Consider the following 25,282-nt stretch of genomic DNA (forward strand, 5'->3'; position numbering starts at 1 on the left):
AAGCCTAATCCAAACTGGCGTTCCTTTACACAGTTGAGCTGAATCATTTTAGCTCAATGCTGATTGGCTATTACTTTATACTTTTTTTCTCAAGGGAGGCCAAATGCTCGCTGGCTTCCCTTGCATTCAATGCTATTGGCGGCGACAATACCATACTGTTTATGACCAGACAGCATCAGATAGATGGCCTACACATACAGAAACAGAGGAGCGTTGTTTCGCTCGGTTTGATGCTTTTTCCAGTGAGATACATTCAGCCTCATGAATCTGATTAGTCTAGCTAAATCCATCACCTGAGGGCACACCTTTCCGTACGGTGCGCTCACATTTCTTAATTCCAGCCGCAAGAGGGAGGTGTTGATTGTGATACAGAACCGAGTTGTCTACTGCTAGTCTGCCTATCATCATCATCATCATCATCGGGGTCTGGCTGGCTGTTGTATTTGCGTCGGAACGGTCCGAGCTAAAAAAAAGTGCTTTGGCTAAAGGATGTGGGATTAAAAGAGAATAAACGGACAACACACCTCACTGGTTTTAATTTGTTTAACGTTACCGTCTCTGCTTCGAAATGTCGGGGAAAATAGAGAGTAAGCAAGGTAAGCTCGTCTAGACTGGACTAGGTAGATACATAGCTAACGGTAGCTAGCTGTTAGTCTGGGGTTTGTCTGCCTCTTGTAGCCAGAAATGCGGCCAGCCAGTGTGGTTTGGTCTAGCTGTGGATCAAAGGCCGATTCTAACACCAAACTTCCACATTTTTGCCGTAACAGGAGCTAGCTGGCTATCTACTACATAGTCAATATTTGCTAAACATTCAATCCGTGTTTGACTACCTAGCGAGTTGTTGTCAGTTAGCGAGCCAGATAATATTTGATTTCTAGCTAGAATGCGCTAGAATTGGATAGATGTTATATCTACATGCTAGGCTAGCTAGCTAACGTAATTGAAATGGAAAACATTAGGTAGCTAGCTAACTGACACGTTAGCTAGAGATTTTCATAACGTGTGTTCTAGCTAGCTACAATGTTGCAATATAGCTAGCTATATTATGGTTATATTAGTCAAGTTAGCTAGCTAACGTTAGCTGCCTTTCCCCCTGAAAAGATGGTGACGAATTTAACGTTATGGAATATGACTAGCTACAGTACAGTCAGCTATAGCCCGAATAGAATGTTGTCTTGACCGTAACGGTACTAAACTATCGTTTAAGTAGCTAAGTACTTTAGCTACATTCTAACCTAGTTTGCTAATCCATGTTACTTTTAAGATGCACAGTGACAGTAGTCGTCATTCATTCTATGATACGTGGTGGGGTCTAGCTAGGTACTGTAAATTAGTAGGCTAACGTTAGTACAGTAACCTTGTGTTTTTTTTCCATCCCTATGTTTTTTTATAGGAAATAATGGTAACGTACTAATCTGGGTTGGTAATATTACAGTACCTCATGCACCACCAGCACTGACTTTACTAATCAGGCACTAGCCATTCGAGGAGAACGACAAGTACTTTGTTTAATTCACTGTGTTTGAGTTTCCCCCTTAGCTTGGGTTCTCGAACTATTATGAGTCATGGCTAGTTCTCTATATCACGGAACACTGAAAAGCTCCTTTGACTGGAGAGTCTCTTCCTCTTCAGTCAAGTGTCCCCATCTGTTGCCACTTGTACCATGTATGTGTTCTAGCTATGTATTTTGTGAGTTGTCACTGGAGAGCTAGTTGAGACTGCTATGGACGGGAGTCAAGCCAACCTATCTTTTTTTGCAACCTTGGAATGAATTTGGTATGTTTGTTACTCATACCTGAGTGTATTCGAAAAGTATTCAGACCCTTGACTTTCCCCCATATTTGTTACGTTATAGCCTTATTCTAATTTTGTATTTATTTTTTACCCTCAATCTACACTCAATACCCCATAATGACAAAGAAAAAACAGGCTATTAGACATTTTTGCACATGTATGGAAATATCATTCACATAAGTATTCAGACCCTTTACTCAGTACTTTGAAGCACCTTTGCCAGTGATTACAGCCTTGCGTCGTCTTGGATATGATGATATAAGCTTGGCACACCTGTATTTGGGGAGTTTATCCCATTCTTCTCTGCAGATCCTCTCAAGCACTATCAGGTTTGAATAGGACAGCTATTTTCAGGTTTTTCCAGAGTTGTTCGATCGGGTTCAAGTCCGGGCTTTGGCTAGGTCCGGGCTTTGGGGCGGCAGGGTAGCCTAGTGGTTAGAGTGTTGGACTAGTAACCGGAAGGCCCCTGAACAGGCAGTTAACCCACTGTTCCTAGGCCGTCATTGAAAATAAGAATTTGTTCTTAACTGACTTGCCTAGTTAAATAAAGGTAAAATAAATAAATAAAAGGTCACTCAAGGGCATTCAGAGACTTGTCCCGAAGTCACTCCTGCATTGTCTTGGCTGTGTGCTTAGGGTTGTTGTCCTGTTAGGTGAACATTGGCCCCAGCTTTGGAGCATGTTTTCATCAAGGATCTCTCTGTACTTTGCTCTGTTAATTTTTCCCTCTATCCTGACTGGTCTCCCAGTCCCTGCTGCTGAAAAACTCCCCCACAGCATGATGCTGCCACCACAATGTTTCACAGTAGGGATGGTGCCAGGTTTCCTCCAGGCGTGAAGCTTGGCATTCAGGCCAAAGAGTTCAACCTTGGTTTTATCAGACCAGAGAATCTTGTTTCTCATGGTCAGAGAGTTCTTTAGGTGCCTTTTGGAAAACTCCAAGTGGGCTGTTATGTGCCTTCTTTTAATGCTTCCGTCTGGCTACTCTGATTGGTGGAGTGCTGCAGAGATGGTTGTCCATCTGGAAGGTTCTCCCATCTCCACAGAGGAACTCTGGAGCTCTGTCAGAGTAACCATCAGGTTCTTGGTCACCTCCCTGACCAAGGCCCTTCTCCCCTGATTGCTCAGTTGTAGGAACATCTCAAGGATGACCAATGGAAACAGGATGCACCTGAGCTCAATTTCGAGTCTCATAGCAAAGGGTCTGAATACTTATGTAAATAAGGTATTTCTGTTTTACAAACATTTCTAAAAACCTGTTTTTGCTTTGTCATTATGGGGTATTGTGTGTTGATTGATGAGGGAAAACTTTAGAATAAGGCTAACTTAACAATGTGGAAAAAGTCAAAGGGGTCTGAATACTTTCCGAATGCACTGTATGTCCCACCCCTAAGAATGTCCAACTTACAGTATGCCCTACTCAGTCTATTTCCCTTGTTTGTTTTTGCACTAAAATGTCTGTCTCTGGTTATGAATGGATTGAAAATATGTTCCTGGTGTATCTTTTCCGTAATGGTTTATTAGCTCGGATTCCACACTAAGCTATAATTTGTGGTTTTGTGCAAACAAGCAAGTAGAATCATGGAATTCTAGAGACGTTGTCCCAATACGAGTTTCAAAATGTGTTGTAGCCTAATTAAAACAAACTCTGTGGTGTAGCCTACAGATGGGGTCTGATTTTAAAGAACTGGGTATTTGCCCAATGGCGGTTGTAACTCATGAGCCATGGGAAAAGGTTTAGGCTAGTGCAAGCAAGTGGAGCAGCAAGTGTCTTTTCTCCCCTACAAGTAGCCAGCAGATCCGACCCACATGCTTAGAGCTCCACTAAGGTCGGACAGCCCCCCCGCCCGGAAGCGTCCCGAGATATGGTTCGGAGAACACCTTTATCCAGGAATGAGAAATGGCCATTAATCCTCATGCTAGGTAGCAGAAGCCACAATAGCCATTTTTGGAATGGCAGTGTGGGCCAATCAGTTTCTTTGTTGTTCAACGACATTCCATAATGGCTGCTGTGGCTACTGCTAGCTAGCATGAGGATTAATGCTAGCTAGCATTGTCTCATCCCTGGATTGATGTATGTTTTTTCCGAGCCATATCTTGCGCTGGCTCCGCGTTTTCGTAATCTACCCAAGAAGCCTGTCCGACCCCAGTGCAGCTGTAAGCAAGCGGGTCGGATCTGCTGGCTACCCTACAAGATGCTATTGTATTTGCTACTGTGTGTACTACTGGAAAATTTCACAGTAACGGAATCACGCGTTGCTAGTTTTTTTCCACTCTAAAATGTATACCAAACAAAAACCATGATTTCAAAGTTTAACAAACCATACAACTCTATGCACAAGGATTACTTTTAACAATTTCTGCTAAAAAAATTACAAAAACTAAGTTGGTGAAAGAACTGTGCAGATGCATACTTTGGTGATAGAATTACTGTAAAATCTCCCACAGATTTTTATGTGGCCGCATTTTCCAATAATTCTGTTAAATACACTACTTACCAAAAGTATGTGGACACCTGCTCGTCTGGGAAAAAAAATCTCATTCCCAAATCATGGGCATTAATATGGAGTTGGTCCCCTGTTTGCTGCCACAACACCCTCCACTCTTCTGGGAAGGCTTCCATTCAGCGACGAGCATTGGTGAGGTCGGGCACTGATGTTGGGGGATTAGGCCTGGCTCGCAGTCGCCGTTCCAATTAACCCCAAAGGTGTTCAATGGGGTTGAGGTCAGGGAACTGTGCAGGCCAGTCAAATTCCACACCAATCTTGACACATCATTTCTCTATGGACCTCGCTTTGTGCACAGGAGCATTGTCATGCTGAAGTACTAAAGGGCCTTCCCCAAACTGTAGCCACAAAGTTGGAAGCACAGAATCGTCTAGAATGTCATTGTATGCTGTGCCATGTTGAAAGTGACAGCTCTTCAGTAAGGCCATTCTACTACCAATGTTTTCCTATAGAGATTACGTGGCTGTGTGCTCGATTTTCATACACCTGTCAGCAACGGGTGTGGCTGAAATAGCCGAATCCATTCATTTGAATGGGTGTCCACATTCTTTGTGTGCGTCGTGTATCTGTTCCAAATTAAGATTCAAAGAAGTCTGTAGAAAGTATGGCTTTGCAACTACGACATAGCACCTTGAGATTGGGAAAACAAATATTTGGGTTATTGAACTACAGCAAGTGAAGTGGATTTGCACCCGGTGATGGAATTATGATAACTGAATTATATCATGGGTCCCTGATCTGTACTACACAGAAATGCATTATTATGAATCTAATGCACAGCAAAGAAGAGCAGAGTAAGGTAGCGGTTTGTACAGTCCAGTAGCGTATGGTAGAGTATAGTACAATATACTGTATTGTACTCTACTATCCAAACTTGTGAAACACACATCTATGATGGACCGGACCAAATCTGATCCCATCTTTGGACATTAACATCCAAGGCCAGGGTGGACTGACCAAATTTGAACTACTTTTCAACGTTCATGGACATCTAGTGTTGGTCGGTGCTCAGTGGGTGAGGATGCTGGTTACAGTAAATGGAACAAGAGGGGGCTCATGGGTAGGTGTCAGTAAGAGCTGGGAGAGGTGACATTAACTGGAGAGAAAGCGAGGTAGATGGAGAGATGGACAGAGAGGGAGGCGTTGTCCAGACTCGGACTGTTTTAACACTCTTGGTTTGACAACCAGACAACAGAAAGACAAAGAAAACCGTTATTAGCTAAAGAACAGTATGCCAGTGGAAGGGAGGACCATGTAACATATTCGTACCGGTTTGGTCCGCACTGTGAACCCGAATGAATACGTAAAATAATGAATATTTACAAAATAAAAACACTAGGCTATAGGTTATGCCTACGTCCTTTGAGTAAATCTATTTTCAGGCTATTCCGTGAAAACAATTAGAGTGCACATTGTAATCAAAAATGTTAATCTTAATTGGTGCATTTCAAACCGTCCTTTTGTGAGGCACAGCTGGGAACTAGTTCTGTGTGATGAGGTTGATAAACCAGAATTGGAGTATCCTCCATCATTTTGACTTCCCAGTAGATTACAATGGTGATGAACAGAGAGTTGCGGATAAAATGTTAACCGTATGTCATCATGCTCAACGAGAATAGCATATGCAGCCGCCAACACCTCAAATATGTTGACACATTTACACCAACATCATCCCAGTAACCTGGAGCAAGACGTAAACGCAAAGAAACAAGACATCATCCTCTGCATTCAAGCAGAACTTGGCAGCTGATTTTATTATACACTGAACCTGGGTGACAATGGCGCTGACGGATAGTGCTGCCGTGCTTCTAGCTCTTAGGAGACTTTGCAGTATTTTTTCTTAGGAGACTTTTGCCGAAGTTCTATCAACACATCCACTGTAGTACTTATGGTGCTAAAACACTTCAACCACTGCTACTCCAACTTCCGGGATGCCTACAAGGTCCTCTCTGACCATGACTCCATTTTGTTCCTCCCTTCCTATAGGCAGAAACTCTAACAGGAAGGACCCATTCTAAGGACTATTCAATGCTGGTCTAATCAATCGGAATCCATGCTTCATTATTGTTTTGATCACACGGACTGGGATATGTTCCGGGTAGCTCCCGAGAAAAACATTGACGAATATACTGATACGGTGACTGAGTTTATTAGGAAGCATGAGTGAATGATGCTTTGTTGCGAAGTAGGAAGCTGAAATGTGTCTGCCTTCATTTCCCCAAAATATAGACTCTTAGCTATCATTTAACCCTCCAATTTGATATGTTCTTATGAACTTCACATGTTGATGCTCGTGGGTCCTTTTAGATGGAAATGCTCTACTACTAGTGTTTCAGGAAAAATGAGTGTTGGCTATGCAGTGCCCGTTTGGAGCTTCCAGGGACCAGTGATCTTCTGCACAGCAACATTTTGCAGTCATGAAGCAGCATTACCTATCACTCCACAAAAGCCATATCCCTTTGTGGAGCAAAGGAAACAACTAGCGCACTGCTAACTAGCTAGCGATTCCACATCAGCTAGGCTACAAAGTTGGGGGGAATTAGATTTACTGTACTAGGGCTGAGCGGTATACCGTATTTTACTATGTACCAGTATTGGTGCACGGACCGGTTTGGGTTTTTACCTTCTATAACGGTATTTCAATGTTTGGTTTGTTAGGTGTGATACACTGTGTGTAACGTCCATTTTAATAGTTTACTTCACTACTTGAGTTGTCTCTCTCCACGCCGCTTTGCACACAGACCTAGCCCCGCCCCCTGTCACTGAAGGAACGCATTTGTTGTTGCTCGACCACAAGACACAAGAGTTCAGTCTGCATGGTCATGCAACAATGTTGACGACAACAATGTTATTTCCACTTTGCTTAATATAAATCCACAAGCGCTCTATAATTACACTGTTTGTTTCTTACATCCGCAAACATCTAGTTTGTCTTTTAAATCGTGTTCACATTAATACTAATCGCTAGTTCATGTTATCCGCTAATGCTAAATAGCTGGCTAGCTAGCTAATAAATGTATTGAGTCAGAGCAAACGTAGCTAGCTGTACAGCCAGATACCAGTGATGGTATATGCCTAAATGATCATGTTGTTTGTGCAACAGTACCTTCTAAATCAAAGAGGAATAGGCAAATCATGAATATGTTAGGTACATTAAGTAACTAAGAGAACGTTTAATCTATTCAAAGATTATAGGGTCCCCTAGGAAACACTGACCAACACTTTGTTTGAAAATAACTCCTCCCTGGCATTTCTTTAATTGTCATGTCAAACGCTGTATTCAAATATGGCCTACATTTGTTTGCCCATATCGTGCAGCCCTACGTGGCAGTGTGGAAATGATCTCAAATGAGTGCAGCAAAGGCAGAAATTAATGAAAATGTATACTTTTGGGGGGGGTGAAGTTTTAATTGAGCAGTATAAAACGATTATAATGGAGAAAGACTCATTGAAATCACTTAGAATGTGTGTTGCCGCCCGAGGGTCATGCACTACTCATAAAGCAAATGGTTGAACTTTTATTATTCAAAAACATAAACATAAAATACAATCAGACCGTCTGAAATGTAAAAAAATATCGTAGTGATATTTTGGCTTTATCGCCCAGTCATACACTTTACTGTGTTTTATTTTAAAGTAATGGTTCATCGTTTCCAAATTTCTATTAAATATGACCTATAATTACTTACAATATGAGTTAAATAGTTTTCCTTCCAAAAAATGGTAATTAAGTATGTTAAAAAGCAGGTTTTCTGTTTTGTGATGGTGTTAGGCTTACACCAACAACAGAATGGTGTGAGTGTATGCTGGTTATTTAAAAATATGCATGCGAGTAAAACGCTGATTGGCCAGCTCATATCATACTTCATGAGGAAATGGCAAGCATTTTTAAAACCGTCTGTTTGAGATACACGTATGAAGTGTTCCCCCCCACCCAATTTATGCTTTGGCCACATAAGTCAGCAACATTATTTGGGTGTGAGTTCACAGCATATGTGATATTTTCACTCAGTTACTTTAAGTATGTTTATGTTTTGCAGACAAAATCTTTCCAGAGCCGACAGATCCGTATTGAACACAGTCTGAGGCCCTACATTTCATTGTATGTGCTCTCTCTTGAAGTGATGTTGCTTAATACTAGCAGTAGGTGTATTTTAGGCAGACACTTCCTCCCACGGGGAGAGAGCTATAGATGCAATGTCTTTTTGTTGTGGCTGCATCTCTAAAATTAACCTTCATCTTCAGTTGTTCTCCCACAAGTTCTCTGCAGTTTTTCTTGGTTGAGAGACCAGATACGTTTTTATGCGTGACCTACTTCTGTGGTTGTTTCGGGGTTTATTTAAATGTGGAGAGGCTGAGACCTACTAACATGGTGAGAACACTGCCTCAGTCATGGCTGTTCTGGCCTCTCCTTTGTTTACAACCATTGTGGAGAAACCTCCCTCTCGGTGAAGTGATTTCCACCCTCACACAGAGACCGAGTAAACAGGCGAGTTTACTGTACCCTCTTGCTTATTGTTACTTTTCTTCTCAAGCTAGCTGGACTGGCTGTTGCAAATGGATGCATAGCAATCATGCCTTATTGTCAAAAGAGTTAACTCCCAGTAGTACGGTGTTTCAGTTCAATTAGTTTTGAAATGTAATAGGAAGTAGTGAGGAGAACCCTGACTCTAAAACGGGCTATGTAGGCTGTTGTCTGAATGTATCTATTACAGGAAGGCAAATGGTTCAGCCCTCACACGATGTTGGAGACCGATGCCTCAGCCATTTAGTTTATCTTTTGGTTTAATAGTCGGTGTGCATGTTGACCTGAGATAAAAGTGACCTGTCATAGCTTGCAGAACAGCGGGAAATAGCCTGTCATCCACAGTAGCCAGCTGTTAACATCCTATTGAGCGGCAACAGCCAGCTTCCGGCAAGGAGAGCAGTCAGAACACACACACACACACACACACAGCCTCGTTTATTGTTCAATGTCTAGGCCTAGATGGATTAATTCTGTCGCACATGATCGATGTAGACTACATATTTTTCTCAACTTGAGCACTGCTCAATAGCGGAGGTGCTAATTCCTTGTTTTGCTAAGTTCACCGTATTGTACATTGCTCTCCATTTACTATGTTCTTGTATGCTCATTAGCAAAGTATACACTATCCCAATTTTAGCTTCAAGACACCAGAAATGTGAAAAACCTAAAGTAGATTGTACTGATTTATTGGCACATTGAACCATATCGCGCGCCAAAGTATAAAAACTTTGTATACAGTGTTAAAACAATGACGTCATATCTGAATTGTGCCATCTTTATGCACGTTCGCCATTGTTTTTGTGCCCTGCTTGCTGTTTAATGACTTGGTCTATTGAAGTGTTTCTTACCACTCTTTGTAATGGCCTCTGTATTATTTGATCACTGGGTGTGCCGTGCCGGCAGCAATGCTGGCAGTAGCCTAGATACGAGCTCCAAACGATGGCTTTTTTGTTTTTCTTCAACCTGTCTACACCGCTTAATTCACTGAGCAAGTCAATGTTTAGGCTAGGTGTATAAGCCTTTTTTTTTGAAGATATATCGTTTGAAAGTCTTGACTGAAATAATAGTGTACACTTTAGTGCTGAGTGATTTGTGCTTTTTGAGGTTGGTTTGGTTTCAGGTTGGTCTATATTTTCAAAAATTATATACATACATTATGTAGGTTCAATGCGGTAACAACACAGAATTAAACATTTGATTGTAGTGACTGCCCATTACTATCAATTATTAGGCTCTAACCATAATTTATTCATATTACCTAAATAAAATATTTAGCCACACACACACACACACACACACACTACCAGTGAAAAGTTTGGACACCTACTCATTCCAGGGTTTTTCTTTATGTTTACAATTTTCTACATTGTAGAATAATAGTAAAGACAGCAACATATGAAATAACACATGGAATCATGTAGTAACCAAAAAAGTGTTAAAATATGATTTATATGTTAGATTCTTCAAAGTAGCCACCCTTTGCCTTGATTACAGCTTTGCACGCTCTTGGCATTCTCTAAACCAGCTTTATGAGGTTGTCACCTGGAATGCAATTTCAATTAACAGGTATGCCTTGTTAAAGGTTAATTTGTGTAATTTCTTTCCTCCTTAATGCGTTTGAGATAATCAGTTGTGTTGTGACATGGTAGGAGTTTTATATAGATGATAGTCCTATTTTGTAAAAGACCAAGTCCATTTTGTGGCAAGAACAGCTCAAATAATCAAAGAGAAATGACGGTCCATCATTACTTGAAGACATGAAGGTCAGTCAATCTGGAAAATGTTACTTTGAAAGTTTATTCAAGTGCAGTCGCAAAAACCATCAAGCGCTATGATAAAACTGCCTCTCATGAGGACCACTACAGGAAAGGAAGACCCAGTTTAGATATTTAGATGTGTCTGTTACTTGAACTCTTGGGCCTAGAAACACAAGCAATGGATATAATTAGACCGGTGGAAATATGTCCTTTGGTCTGAGTCCAAATGTGTGATTTTCGGTTCAAACCGGCGTGTCTTTGAGACTTAGAAAAGGTGAGTGGATGACCTCTGCATGTGTGGTTCCCACCGTGAAGCATGGCGGTGGAGGTCTGATGGTTTGGGGGGTGCTTTGTTGGTAACACTATCTGTGATTTTATTTAGAATTCAAGGCACACTTAACCAGCATGGCTACCACAGCATTCTGCAGGGATACGTCATCCCATCTGGGTTGCACTTAGTGGGAATGTAATTTGTTTTTCAACAGGACATTGACCCAACACACCTATTTTGAATCCCAGCCCCTGAGACCTTTTTGCCCCTTGGTAGGCCATCTTTGTAAATAAGATTGTTCTTAATGGACTTGCCTAGTTAAATAAAAATACATTTTCATGTCTCTATCACCCTTCCTCTCCGTGTCTGCCGGCCCTACAGGCTTGCCCGGCAAGAAGCAATGAGAACAGGCAGCTGTAGGCACAATGGATTCTGGTCATTGTAGTTAATTATCACGTTTTCTGCACTTAACTATTATGAGTTGGACATGGCACAAACAGCATGTTGAAGGACAGAAAAACGGCCAAACTAAATGGAATTGAAATATACTAATTGACCCGATGTGGTCAATTAGTTATTTAAAAACTGAAATCACTCAGCATTAGTAAAGTTATTTTAGTGGGACTGGGAGTAGCCTATATTCACACCCACTCTTCTGTCCTGAATACTGAGGATGAATACTCTTTATCACTGAATGCAGTGCTAGATTCAGAAATCATATGACACCAATGTATTTCATTGATTTGTTTTGGGGTCCCAGTGTCCATTTGCAAGGTTCACTATGTTGTCCTTAACGCATGATGCCTGGCTACCATTGGACACGTGTCCGGACTCCGGTGTATGTAAGGCCACTGCTGCTCAGGCAAGACTGAGTTGAGCAGTCAAGCTGTTGCCACGGGCGTCTCCAGGGGAAGACTGTTGCAGTGTGTGGTGAGCATCTCTCCACACGATCTGCCCTCAGGTCTGCACTGAGGTGGAACTAATAGAGCTTTAGTGGAAACCACTGCACATTTGGAAGCACTGCACAGGGAAAGGGAATCATAAAATGCATATGCCTAGTTTTTATATTGCTACGTGACAAGTGTATATGAAATTAGCCGGAGACAACACACCCAGTGACAATCAACCTCTCCTTGTCCCAGTCTGTAATCCCCACATACAGTGGGGCAAAAAAGTATTTAGTCAATAACAAAAGTTTATCTCAATACTTTGTTATATACCCTTTATTGGCAATGACAGAAGTGAAGACTTACAGAAAACGCTTGACAAGTTTTTCACACACTGTTGCTGGCATTTTGGCCCATTCCTCCATGCAGATCTCCTCTAGAGCAGTGATGTTTTGGGGCTGTTGCTGGGCAACATGGACTTTCAACTCCCTCCAAAGATTTTCTATGGGGTTGAGATCTGGAGACTGGCTAGGCCACTCCAGGACCTTGAAATGCTTCTTACGAAGCCACTCCTTCGTTGCCCGGGCAGTGTGTTTGGGATCATTGTCATGCTGAAAGACCCAGCCACGTTTCATCTTCAATGCCCTTGCTGATGGAAGGAGGTTTTCACTTAAAATCTCACGATACATGGCCCCATTCATTCTTTCCTTTACATGGATCAGTCGTCCTGGTCCCTTTGCAGAAAAACAGCCCCAAAGCATGATGTTTCCACCCCCATGCTTCACAGTAGGTATGGTGTTCGTTCTTTGGATGCAACTCAGCATTCTTTGTCCTCCAAACACGACGAGTTGAGTTTTTACCAAAACGTTCTATTTTGGTTTCACCTGACCATATGACATTCTCCCAATCTTCTTCTGGATCATCCAAATGCTCTCTAGCAAACTTCAGACGGGCCTGGACATGTACTGGCTTAAGCAGGGGGACACGTCTGGCACTGCAGGATTTGAGTCCCTGGCGGCGTAGTGTGTTACTGATGGTAGGCTTTGTTACTTTGGTCCTAGCTCTCTGCAGGTCATTCACTAGGTCCCCCCGTGTGGTCCTGGGATTTTTGCTCACCGTTCTTGTGATCATTTTGACCCCACGGGGTGAGATCTTGCGTGGAGCCCCAGATCGAGGGAGAGTATCAGTGGTCTTGTATGTCTTCCATTTCCTAATAATTGCTCCCACAGTTGATTTCTTCATACCAAGCTGCTTGCCTATTGCAGATTCAATCTTCCCAGCCTGGTGCAGGTCTTCAATTTTGTTTCTGGTGTCCTTTGACAGCTCTTTGGTCTTGGCCATAGTGGAGTTTGGATTGTGACTGTTTGAGGTTGTGGACAGGTGTCTTCTATACTGATAACAAGTTCAAACAGGTGCCATTAATACAGGTAACGAGTGCCCCACTGTAGTTTAAGATGGCCACCGTCATTCCTGTTCCCAATCATTATACGGCTTCCTGCTCCAATGACTACCGCCCCGTAGCACTCACATCTGTAATCATAAAGTGCTTTGAGAGGCTGGTTATGGCACACAGCAACTCTAACATCCCAGACACAACAATTTACATTCCCCCCAACAGAACCATAGATGACACCATCTCAATTGCACTCCACACTGCCCTCACCTACCTATGTGAGTATATTTGTTAATTGAGTACAGACAGCTCAGTGTTCTACACCATTGTCCTCTCCAAGCGAATCACCAAGCTTTGGACCCTGGGACTGAACACCTCTCTCTGCAACTAGATCCTGGACTTCCTTACGGACCAACCCCAGGTGGTGAGGGTAGGCAACAACACCTCTGCCACGCTGACCCCTAACACGGGGGCCCCACAGGGGTGTGTGCTTAGTTACCTCCTGTACTCCCTGTTCACCAACGACTGCGTGGCCATGCACGACCCCAACATCATCATCAAGTTTGCTGACGACACAATGGTGGTTGGCCTGATCACCTGTGACGATGAGACAGCCTACAGGGCGGAGGTCAGTGACCTGGCAGTGTGGGGCTGGAACAACAAGCTCAACGTAACTAAGACCAAGGAACTGATTTTGGACTACAGGAAACGGGGGAGAGCACACCCCAATCCACTTTGATGGGGCTGCAGTGGAGCGGGTCGAGAGCTTCAAGTTCCTTGGCTTTGTTCTTCTTTTTATATCTCGTGTGTTTTTGTTCTACCTTGTTATTTTTAGTATTACATTGTTATTGATTACTGCATTGTTGGGGTTAGAGCTTGCAAGAAAGTCAAATCACAAAGAATTTAAAAAGTTCCACACACACGGACACAGTCGTGAAGGCGCGACAGCTGTACCGTTGAGAGCATCTTGACTGGCTGCTTCGCTGCTTGCTATTGCAATCGATTGCCCTTGATCGAATGGCACTACAGAGGCTGGTGCAGACATCCCAGTACATCACTGAGGCCGAGCTCCCTGCCATCCAGAACCTCTGTGTCAGGCGGTGTTAAATAAAGGCCCGGAAAATAGTTAGACTCCAACCACCCAAGCCATAGACTGTGCTCTCTGCTTCCGCACGTTAAGTGGTTACCGGTGCATCAAGTCTGACACCAACAGGCTCCTGAACAGCTTCTATCCCCATGCCATAAGACTGCTAAATAGCTAACTAAATAGCTAACTAAATGGCTACACGGACTATCAGAGTTGACCTTTGTATTTTATTCATATTTCTGTATACTCACACTATGCACACTGATACTCCAACACGCATACAAACACTCATTCCACGATTTGCTCACAGACGCATAATATTAACGTACATTTTATATTAATTCTATATATACACACAGACACATACACACCCACATACAATCATCATATGTGCTTCTGCTACTCTGTTTATCATATATCCTGATGCCTAGTTACCTTACCCCTATGCATATCTACCTCTATTGATCCAGTATCCCTGCACATTGTAAATATGGTGCTGGAACTGACCCTGTACATAGTGTGCTTACTTATGTTATTGTGTTCTTCTTTTTATATCTCGTGTGTTTTTGTTCTACCATGTTATTTTTAGTTTTTAGTTTGGTTATTGATTACTGCATTGTTGGGGTTAGAGCTTGCAAAGAAAGGCATTTCACCGTACTTGTGCATGTGACCTTAACTTGAAACTTAAGTCCCTCTGATCAATTTAGTCTGTAGTCAAACAAGATTTTACTTCTGTTTAATTAAATAGTCTGGTTTTAAAGGGAAATAGTATCAAAACTACCAGAGCCTATTCTGGAAATGCGACATGTTTGAAGAGTATATTGTTACAGTCCATGTCTAAAAATAAGATAAATCAAAAACGTTTTGAAATATTAATGTGTTGAATGTTTTTATTTTATTTCAGATTCTTGACTATTCTACATTTTGTTACGTTACAGCCTTATTCGAAAATGTATTAAATAAAAATAATTGTCAGCAATCTACACACATTACCCCATAATGATAAAGCAAAGACAGACTTTTAGAAATTAACAAAAAAAACATGAAATACCTTATTTACATAAGTATTCAGACCCTTTGCTATGAGACTTGAAATTGAGCTCAGGTGCAATTCTGTTTTCATTAATCATCTTTGAGATGTTTCTACAACTTGATTGGAGTCCACCTGTGGTAAATTCAATTGATTGGAGATGATATGGAAATGCACACACCTGTCTATATAAGGTCCCACAGTTGACAATGCATGTCAGAGAAAATACCAAGCCATGAGGTCGAAGGAATTGTCCGTAGAGCCCCGATACAGGATTGTATCGATGCACAGATCTGGGGAAGGGTACCAAAACATTTCTGCTGCAACATTGAAGGACCCCAAGAACACAGTGGTTCCATCATTCTTAAATGGAAGAAGTTTGGAACCACCAAGAGCTGGTCGCCTGGCCAAACTGAACAATCCGGGGAGAAGGGCCTTGGTCAGGGAGGTGGCCAAGAACCCAATGGTCACTCTGACAGAGTTCTAGAGTTCCTCTGTGGAGATGGAAGAACTTTCAATAAGGACAACATCTCTGCAGCACTCCACCTTTCATGGTACAGTGGCCAGATGTAAGCCACTCCTCAGTAAAACATACATGCCAGCCTGCTTGGAGTTTGCCAAAAGGCACCTGAAGGACTCTCAGACCATGAGAAACAAGATTCTCTGGTCTGATGAAACCAAGATTGAACTCTTTGGCCTGAATGCCAAGCGTCACATCTAGAAGAAACCTGTCACCCTCCCTACGGTGAAGAATGGTGGTGGTAGCATCATGCTGTGGGTTATGGGAGCGTGATGCAGGGACTGGGAGACTAGTCAGGTCGAGGCAAAGGTGAACGGAGCAATACTTACAGTGCCAGTCAAAAAGTTTGGACACACCTACTCATTCAAGGGTTTTTCTTTATTTTACTATTTTCTACATTATAGAATAATAGTGAAGACATCAAAACTATGAAATAACACCTATGGAATCATGTAGTAATCCAAAAAGTGTTAAACAAATCAAAATACATTTTATTTGAAATTCTTCAAAGTAGCCAGCTTTGCACACTCTTGGAATTCTCTCAAATCTTCATGAGGTAGTCACCTGGAATGCTTTTCAATTAACAGGTATGCCTTGTTATGTTAATTTGTGGAATTTCTTTCCTTAAGCCAATCAGTTGTGTTGTTACAAGGTAGAGGTGGTATACAGAAGATAGCCCTATTTGGTAAAATATCAAGTCCAAATTATGGCAAGAACAGCTCAAATAAGCAATGAGAAACGACAGTCCATCATTACTTTAAGACATGAAGGTCAGTCAATCCGAAACATTTCAAGAACTTGAAAAGTTTCTTCAAGTGCAGTCGCTATGAAACTGGCTCTCATGAGGACCGCCACAGGAAAGGAAGACCCAGAGTTACCTCTGCTGCAGAGGATGTTTATTAGAGTTAACTGCACCTTAGATTGCAGCCCAAATAAATGCTTCAGAGTTCAAGTAACAGACACATCTCAACACCAACTGTTCACAGGAAACTGTGTGAATCAGGCCTTCATGGTTGAATTTCTGCAAAGGAACCACTACTAAAGGACACCAATTAAGAAGACACTTGCTTCATCCAAGAAACACAAGCACTGGACATTAGACCGGTGGAAATCCTGTCCTTTGGTCTGACGCAGAGTAGTAACTGATGATCTCTGCATGTGTGTTTCCCACCGTGAAGCATGGAGGAGGTGGTGTGGGTGTGCTTTACTAGTGACACTGTCAGTATTTTATTTAGAATTCAATGTACACTTAACCAGCATGGCTACCACAACACTCTGCAGCCATACGCCATCCCATCTGGTTTGCTCTTAGTGAGACTATTATTTTGTTTTTAAACAGGACAATGACCTAACATAACTCCAGGCTGTGTATGGGCTATTTGACCAAGAAGGAGAGTAATGGAGTGCTGCATTCAGATGACTTGGCCTCCACAATCACCAGACCTCAACTCAAATGAGATGTTTGGGATGAGTTGGACTGCAGAGTGAAGGAAAAGCAGCCAACAAGTGCTCAGCATATGTGGTAACTCCTTCAAGACTGTTGGAAAAGCATTCCAGGTGAAGCTGGTTGAGAGAATGCCAAGAGTGTGCAAAGCTGTCAAGGCAAAGAGTGGCTGCTTTGAATAATCTAAAATATATTTTGAGTATTTTAACACTTTTTTGGGGTACTACATGATTCCATATGTGTTATTTCATAGTTTTGATGTCTTCACTATTATTCTACAATGTAGAAAATAGCCAAAATAAAGAAAAGCCCTTGGAGTAGGTGTGTCCAGTCTTTTGACTGGTACTGTATACTTATCTAAATGTAATTTCTCAGTAGTTAAAAAAAAAAAAAAAAACATTTGTAAAAATGTCTCAACTTGTTTTTGCTTGGTTATTATTGGCCATTGTGTATAGATTGATGAGGGGGGGGGGGAAACGTTTTAATCAATTTTAGAATAAAGCCGTAACTTAACAAATTGTGTTAAAAGTCATGGGGTCTGAATACTTTCTGAATGCATTGTAGATTTATATTCCTGACTCTGGCATTGCTCTTTCTAATATTTCAATGTTTCTTAAGTCCTTTCTTTACATTTTGGGGATTTGTGTGTATTGTTTGATATTGTCAGGTATTACTGCGCTAGGAACGTAAGTATTTTTCCTACACCTGCGATTATATCTGCTAAATATGTGCACGCAACCAATTGATTTGAAATCTTCATTTTTTATAGTTTAAAAAATATATATCAATCCGTAGGCATTTAGAATACATTTTGGAGTGGAGCTTTATAATTACTAAGTCTGACGATACCAGTACTGCAATATTTTTTTCAATGGCAAAAATGGAAATACGAAGCAGTCCAAACTCTTTGGTCCTTTTAAAAATCTGCTGGATGTAAAATAATCAGTGCTAATGCTTGGAAAATAAATGTAACTCTGGATGACACCATAATGATATTTGTTTCCAGGGCTGTTTTCCTATAAAAAAAAAGTTACATCCTCTTCGTGTTTTGTTTCCTTGCCATGATACTAATGGGTATAGTGATACTGGTATTGTCCTGGCCCTAATAGTTACGTGATGACATCACCGCGTTTTTGGGCGATCCTAATTTATTTTTTAAAAAACTGTTCATCATTTGTCATAATATAGAAAGTTTGACAAAGAAAAATGCACCCCTGTTGAACCGATAACATTTCTCCTGAAGTTGCTGTTTGCATTACCCATGTCGCAATGTTGTTGCAACATTGCTTTTGTTGAATAAACCTGGGTCAATGGAAACCTGCCTAGTGTGTCCCAGCGCCTGGGTCTGTACGAGTTGCTAAAGGAGTTCATTTGGGCCTTTTGATGCAGTTGACTTGGAAAAACGGTCAATTTAGCCTACAATTAATTTCAGGTTTTGTGGGTAACCATTATTTTCATACAGTTGAAGAACAGTACATGGTTTTTGAAGTGAAGACAGATCTACAAGGCTCTCATTCGTATAATGCGGTTTAGACTAATTCGTGTTCATGAGTTTTCTATTATCTCACTCTGACAACAAATTTTTGCTGGCTTATTTCTTATATCTGAGCAATTGTGAGAGGTTGTGTTTAAGTCTGAAATCATGTAACATTAGATGAAACTTCCGTATGTGTGAGGTATCCGAAAGTGAATTTCTAACAAGGGTTCTCTCAATTCACACTCTCTGTAGATAATGAAAGGTTATTCTCTTAATTCTCCCTCTCGCTTTCCCTCTCCTCCTCAGACTCCCAACGCTCCCATTTGTCTTCCTTCACCATGAAGCTTATGGACAAGTTCCACTCTCCCAAAATCAAAAGGACACCCTCGAAGAAAGTCAGTAAGCCGCCTTTAGAACATAGCGTCAAGACTGCGGAGAAACCTGCTAACAAGGTTTGTTAAATGTCTGTTTCTCCCTCTACATAGGCCGCAAGCTTTTGCTTTGTCCATCTCATAAGGGCAATTAGTTGTTCATTTATATCCTACAAGAACAGAGAATGAGACTGTGACCGCAGAGCGAAAAAGCCTCACATTATGCAATAATCACGTAACCAAGATGCACCACCATGTTCAAGATTGCTCTCATGTTGGCTTTCTTTTGTAGGGTTTGAGTCGGTTAGAGGAGCATGAGAAAGACGTGGTCAGTGCCTTGCGTTACTTCAAGACCATCATTGACAAGATGGCGGTGGACAAGAAGGTGCTGGAGATGTTACCAGGCTCTGCCAGTAAGGTCCTGGAGGCCATCCTGCCTTTAGTCCAAGTGGAACCAAGGATCCAGCACAGGTGAGTCTGGCCCACGAGGATGTATATCTGGAGCTCTTCCATTGTGTGTTTTAAGACGAGGCTTCAGTTGACATGAGACGAGGTGCAGCCAAATGTCATTTAAGGTTGACGATTTTATTTGTTTTGTAGGGTTGCAATCGTAAGATACCTTCAACTGTCTGTTAGCCTAATCTTTCCTCTTGGTTGTTCCCAGTTCAGCGGTGTCATCTTGTCTTAACCGTGTGTACCAGAGTCTGGGCAATCTCATTCGCTGGTCTGACCAAGTTATGCTGGAGGGGGTCAACCTGGAAGATAAAGAAACCATCGTTACCGTCACCACTGTGATCAAGGCAGTGCTCGACGGTGTTAAGGTAAAGTTGGCATACCCAAAAAAACTAACGAACATGAAATATGCGACGTCACAAATGATTTGTAACAATTAATGCATGTTGTGTTTTTGGGGGAAACTGTAGCTAGTCGAGTACTTGTTACTCTTTGGGGAAGAGATGTTGAAAGGGGTTGAAGTTGGCTCACATTTAATAACTGCACACGGTGATTGTCCACAGGAGCTGGTGAAACTGACCATCGAGAAACAGGAGCATCCCTCCCCTACGTCTCCTGTCAAACCAGTGCCACCGGCCGCCCTGACTGAGAGGTGAGTGAGCCACAGAGGATATCAATCACACTCCTCCACTTGAACCTGTACTGAACACGTCTTACACTGTGAGGAAATTGTACACAATGTGAACAACACCTGTATACAACTCGTATACCCACAGCGCTGCAGAGCCACCTGCCAAAGAGAAGGAGAGTCTGGACAAGAGTTCAGCCACAACCCAATCTACGGAAGTCTTGACTGAACCCACCGAGGAGGAAGCAGAGGAGGTGGCCCCTCCGAAACCCCCTCTCCCTGGCGTAAAGATGGCTGAACACAAGTAAGAGCTCATTTCATAGAGATGGTGTCCCTTTCATAGCTCTAACAAACAGTAGTTCAGTGGATCCAAAACTGTGGGGTGCGCCTGGGTCGGTGGGGTGAGTAAGTTGAAAGCCCTTTATTTTGTATTTTTATGAACTCCGTTGGCCTTAGAACTTACTCTTGAAAGTTGTAATAGAATGCATAAGGTGCTATTTTGAAATTGGGTGGTGCATCAGCATGAGGTTACACGGGTCGTGAAGTGGGGGTCGTTACTACGCCGATAAATTACTATTCATCTAGACCTTTACCACCAAGGGAATTTGTGTTGGGGGGGTTTAACCCTTCCTAAGAGCAGTTTGTGATAATAACTACCTTTTCGTTCAGTCATTGATAACTCTCAGAACATTTGATGTCACAGCACAAGTCAGAGTCAAGTCTGAACTGAAGTGAATGCAGAGTTCTAGCCACGTCACAATTCACTGTTTAGACACTGACTCAGGTCTCCATCTGTATACTCGTTAGGCCTGCAGAGAGCTGAGCACACAGCTCTCTTGTAGCCTCCGCCAACATCACAAAAGAATGTTCAGTGCCTTCAGGAAGTATTTACACCCCTTGACTTTTTCCAAATGTTTTTGTGTTACAAAGTGGGATTTAAAATTGGTTTGTTATTTTTGGTCAACGATCTACACAAAATACTCCGTCAAATATGAAGACAAATGCAAACTTTTTTAAATGTAAAATAAAACACTAATATATTTAGATAAGTATTCAACCCCCGGAGTCATGTTGGATTCCCTTTAGGCAGCAATTACAGCTGTGAGTCTTTTTTGGGTAAGTCTCTAAGACCGGGCTCTCCAACCCTGTTCCTGGAGAGCTACCTTCCTGTAGGTTTTCACTCCAACCACAGTTGTAACTAACCTGGTTCAGCTTATCAATCAGCTAATTATTAGTCAGGTGTGCTAGATTAGGTTGGACGGTAGCTCTCCAGGAACAGTGTTGGAGAGCCCTGCTCTAAGGGATTCGCAAAATTGGATTGTACCATATTTGCCCATTTTTTAAATTTGTATTATTCTTCAAGCTCTGTGTAGTTGGTTGTTGATCATTGTTAGACAGCCATTTTCTAGTCTTGCCATAAATGGGCTCCTGAGTGGAGCAGCGGCCTAAGGCACTGCTTCTCAGTGCAAGACGCGTCAATACAGTCCCTTGTTCGAATCCAGACTATATCACATCCGGCCATGATTGGGAGTCCCATAGGGCGGCGCACAATTTGGCCCGGTGTCGTTGGCCGGGGTAGGCCGTCATTGTAAATAAGAATTTGTTCTTAACTGACTTGCCTAGTTAAATAAAAATGTTCAAGCCGATTTAAGTTTTGTAACTAGGTCAGTCAGGGAACATTCGATGTCATCTTAATAAGTAACTCCAGTCTATAATTCACCTTGTGTTTTAGGTTATTATCCTGCTGAAAGGTGGATTTTGTCTCCCAGTGTCTGTTGGAAAGCAGACTGAAACAGGTTTTCCTTCAGGACCTAGCATGTGCTTAGTTCTATGCCTTTTCTTTTTATCCTAAAAAACTCCCTAGTTCTTGCCGATGACAAGCATATCCATAACATGATGCAGCCACCGCCATGTTTGAAAATATGAAGTGGTATTCAGTGATGTGCTGGATTTGCCCCAAACATAATGCTTGTCCAGTATTACTTTAGTTCCTTATTGCAAACAGGTTGCATGTTTTGGAATATATTTATTCTGGACAGGCTTTATTCTTTTCACTCTGTCATTTAGGTTAGTGTTGTGGAGTAACTACAATGTTGTTGATCCATCCTCAGTTGTCTCCTGTCACAGCCATTAAACTTTGTAACTGTCTTAAAGTCACCATTGGCCTCATGGTGAAATCCCTGAGCGGTTTCCTTCCTCTCCAGCAACTGATTAGGAAGGACGCCTGTATCTTTGTAATGACTGGGTCTATTGATACACCATCCAAAAGTGTAAATAATAACTTTACCATGCTCAAAAGGATATTTAATGTCTGCTTCTTTTTTTGTCATCCATTAAGTGCCCTAATTTGTGAGGCATCTGAAAACAACCCTGGTCTTTGTGGTTGAATCTGTTTGACTGAAGGACTTTCCAGATAATTGTGTGTGGGGGGGGGGGGGGGGGGTACATATGTGGTGTATTCAGAAAGAAATCATATTAAACAGCATTATATCACACAGTTAGTCCATGCAACTTATTATGTGACTTATAAGGCACATTTTTAATCCTGAAATAATTTAGGTTTGCCATAACAAAGGGGTTGAATACTTATTGACTCAAGATATTTCAGATTTTCATTTTTTATTTGTAAAAAATTCTAAAAACATAATTCCACTTTTACATGATAGGCCAGTGACACAAAATCTCAATGTAATGCATTTTAAATTCAGGCTGTAACACAACAAAATGTGGAAAAAGTCAAGGGGTGTGAATACTTTCTGAAGGCACTGTTTACCGCTCATAACGTTTGATGCGCTTTGATTACAGGCCAACGTGCTTGTCGCTCATGTCTTTACAAGAAAGCAAGAGTGGTAGCTGGGTAACTGGGCTATAAATAGTCTTAATTCTTTAGAAGGCTTTATGGGTCTTTGAAGGGTGTAGTGAAGAGAGGTGTCAGAAATTAAACTTCCGCTTGTGCAGCACTGTTTCTGAGGCAAATTTATTTTCTGAGAAACTGGGCTCGGCAGAGGCTGGTGAGCTCACAGCCAGAGAGACACGACAACGGATGGAAAGGGACCACATTAGATTCTAGAGCCTACCACACACAGCAGCACATCCAGACGCTTATACATTTGGGGTTGGGTTAAATGCGGGAGACACATTTCAGTTGAATGCTTTGTTGAACAACTGACTAGGTATCCCCCTTTCCCTAAATACAAAAGGCTCTATGCCTTTCCTTGTGCTCCGATCATACAAACACTAATTCTCTGAATTTCACCTTGCCAGCAGAAGGTGCTCTGCACCAGTCTCTGTGTCTTACACTGCAGATTTTATTTTTTTGTGACATAATTTATTTTTATCCTCTTTCCTGGGGGCTGTCATTGACCCTTGCCTTACTGGCAGATAGGATATCCTCCTCATTTTCCACCTCCTCACCACCACAGCTGCCTGCCTGCATTCTCCACATGCCCTCTTGTCATTGGGCCATCTGTGTACACTGCGGTGTGGAAACAGTTCAGTAGCTGCTGCTCTCCCCACCGCTATATGTTTGCGGAGGGGGGAAAGCAGCCAGGCAGTGACACATGCACGACACACTTTTCCATTGTGCTGCTATTACAGAAGGCTCTCGGAGTGTGTCAGCTATTGTCCTCCTGTCTCTCAACCCCCCCTCCACTCCAGTGCAGTCTTTTCCCCACCTCCCTTCACCATACATGCAGTACATACACACAGAAGAAGTGGATCAGTCATTGTACTGTGGCTCGAGCTGCATACTTGGCTATTGGATACTGGACAGTGGGAACGTTGCACACTGCCTCATATTGAAATTATGCCCCCTTCTCCTCCCCCTCTAGTCCTCCAGCTCTCCCTCCAAAGAAGCGTCAGTCGGCGCCCTCCCCCACTCGGGTGGCAGTGGTGGCCCCCATGAGCCACGCCACCAGTGGCTCCGGTCTTCCCATGGGCACCGGCCTCCACAAGCAGGTAGAGTAGCTTTGTTGCACTGTTAACTTATTTTGTGCCATTGTGTCTTTTCACCAAATGCTCTGACAAACGTCTTGACAAACGCCGTGGCTAATAACGGGTCTGTTCCCGCTCTGGTCGACAGGAGTACGAGGTGGACGCTTTGCAGCGGCGCTTCTCAGGGGGCAGCCATTCGTACGGAGGGGAGTCGCCGCGCCTGTCACCCTGCAACAGCATGGGCAAGCTGAGCAAGTCGGACGAGCAGCTATCCTGGACAGTGGACAGTGGACAGTGCTCACGCAACACCAGCTGTGAGACTCTGGGTGAGAGTCTGACACACACACACACACATGAAACACATACACGGACACACGAAACAACAAACACACTTCACAGATGGTTAGAGAGGAGCCACCATGAGCCCAGCATGAGAGGCATGTCTCTTTTTGATACGGTGTGTGTTTACCTCGGTCGCCACAGGGTCACCACAGGTTGTCGTAATGTGGCTCACAGACCACTACGACAGTGGAAACAAGCTGCTGCAGATGCATGAACCAAATAGACACATGCAGGCAGGGGGCTTCCTGTTCCTACCGCCTCCAGCAGCACAGAGCGAGGCTCACTACCTGTGACTACCATCCTGTGAGCAAAGAGACCAGACACAGAGGCTGCATCTCAATAGTCTTTAAACTGCCTCCTCTCCTTCATCTGCACTGGTCTGAAAACATAGGATAGCAGAGGGGAAAGCAATATGGTGGATGGCCGCTGAGAATGTGCCTAGTTTTAGCCGTCCAGAGACGATGAGAGTGACGCTATTGAAGCGCAGCCTCAAAGTCTTAAGCTGTAAAACCATGGCTGTCACATTGTGGAACCAGGGACAAGCAGTGAGGGTTGGGGATACCAACGTTGCACCAAGTCATCCGGTGGTACTTTTCTCAGATGAAGGAGAAGCGAGCCGTGGTGTGCCTTCTCCATTGTGATCAACTGACATGTGCCACGGATCAATTTCACACACGGTGCTCGCACCTCAATACCTTTCGTGAAATCCTAACTCCCTCCAATGAAATTGGTTTTCGCCAATGTCTTAGTTGTGTTCTTGTTGTTTAGAGTGGGGTTTGTAGAGAAATGTGCTTTTTATGCCGAAGTGACAGTGAGGTTTGTTTTCAGTGCTCTAAACAGTGACTCGCCTGTCCCTCCCT

The 25,282-nt window shown here is 42.6% G+C and overlaps 1 protein-coding gene across 4 annotated transcripts in view; it reads left to right on the forward strand.

Moving 5' to 3' along the window:
* The first annotated feature begins 383 nt into the window (after nucleotides 1–383).
* The window catches only part of LOC115140648 (rap guanine nucleotide exchange factor 1-like), a 48,167-nt gene continuing 23,268 nt past the window's right edge, over nucleotides 384–25,282 (forward strand). Inside the window, exons 1-8 of one of the 4 annotated variants that reach the window (XM_065026509.1) lie at nucleotides 384–596; nucleotides 19,002–19,147; nucleotides 19,359–19,537; nucleotides 19,731–19,887; nucleotides 20,083–20,171; nucleotides 20,296–20,451; nucleotides 23,978–24,104; nucleotides 24,229–24,406. In XM_065026509.1, coding sequence (XP_064882581.1) covers nucleotides 569–596; nucleotides 19,002–19,147; nucleotides 19,359–19,537; nucleotides 19,731–19,887; nucleotides 20,083–20,171; nucleotides 20,296–20,451; nucleotides 23,978–24,104; nucleotides 24,229–24,406 — 1,060 coding nt within the window. In that variant the 5' untranslated portion in view covers nucleotides 384–568. The remainder of the gene's footprint in view (nucleotides 597–19,001; nucleotides 19,148–19,358; nucleotides 19,538–19,730; nucleotides 19,888–20,082; nucleotides 20,172–20,295; nucleotides 20,452–23,977; nucleotides 24,105–24,228; nucleotides 24,407–25,282) is intronic. The other 3 variants (XM_065026511.1, XM_065026508.1, XM_065026510.1) reach the window with 3 other exon arrangements.

The sequence above is a fragment of the Oncorhynchus nerka genome, linkage group LG13 (assembly GCF_034236695.1).
Source record: "Oncorhynchus nerka isolate Pitt River linkage group LG13, Oner_Uvic_2.0, whole genome shotgun sequence".
In the NCBI taxonomy this organism is placed as follows: domain Eukaryota; kingdom Metazoa; phylum Chordata; class Actinopteri; order Salmoniformes; family Salmonidae; genus Oncorhynchus; species Oncorhynchus nerka.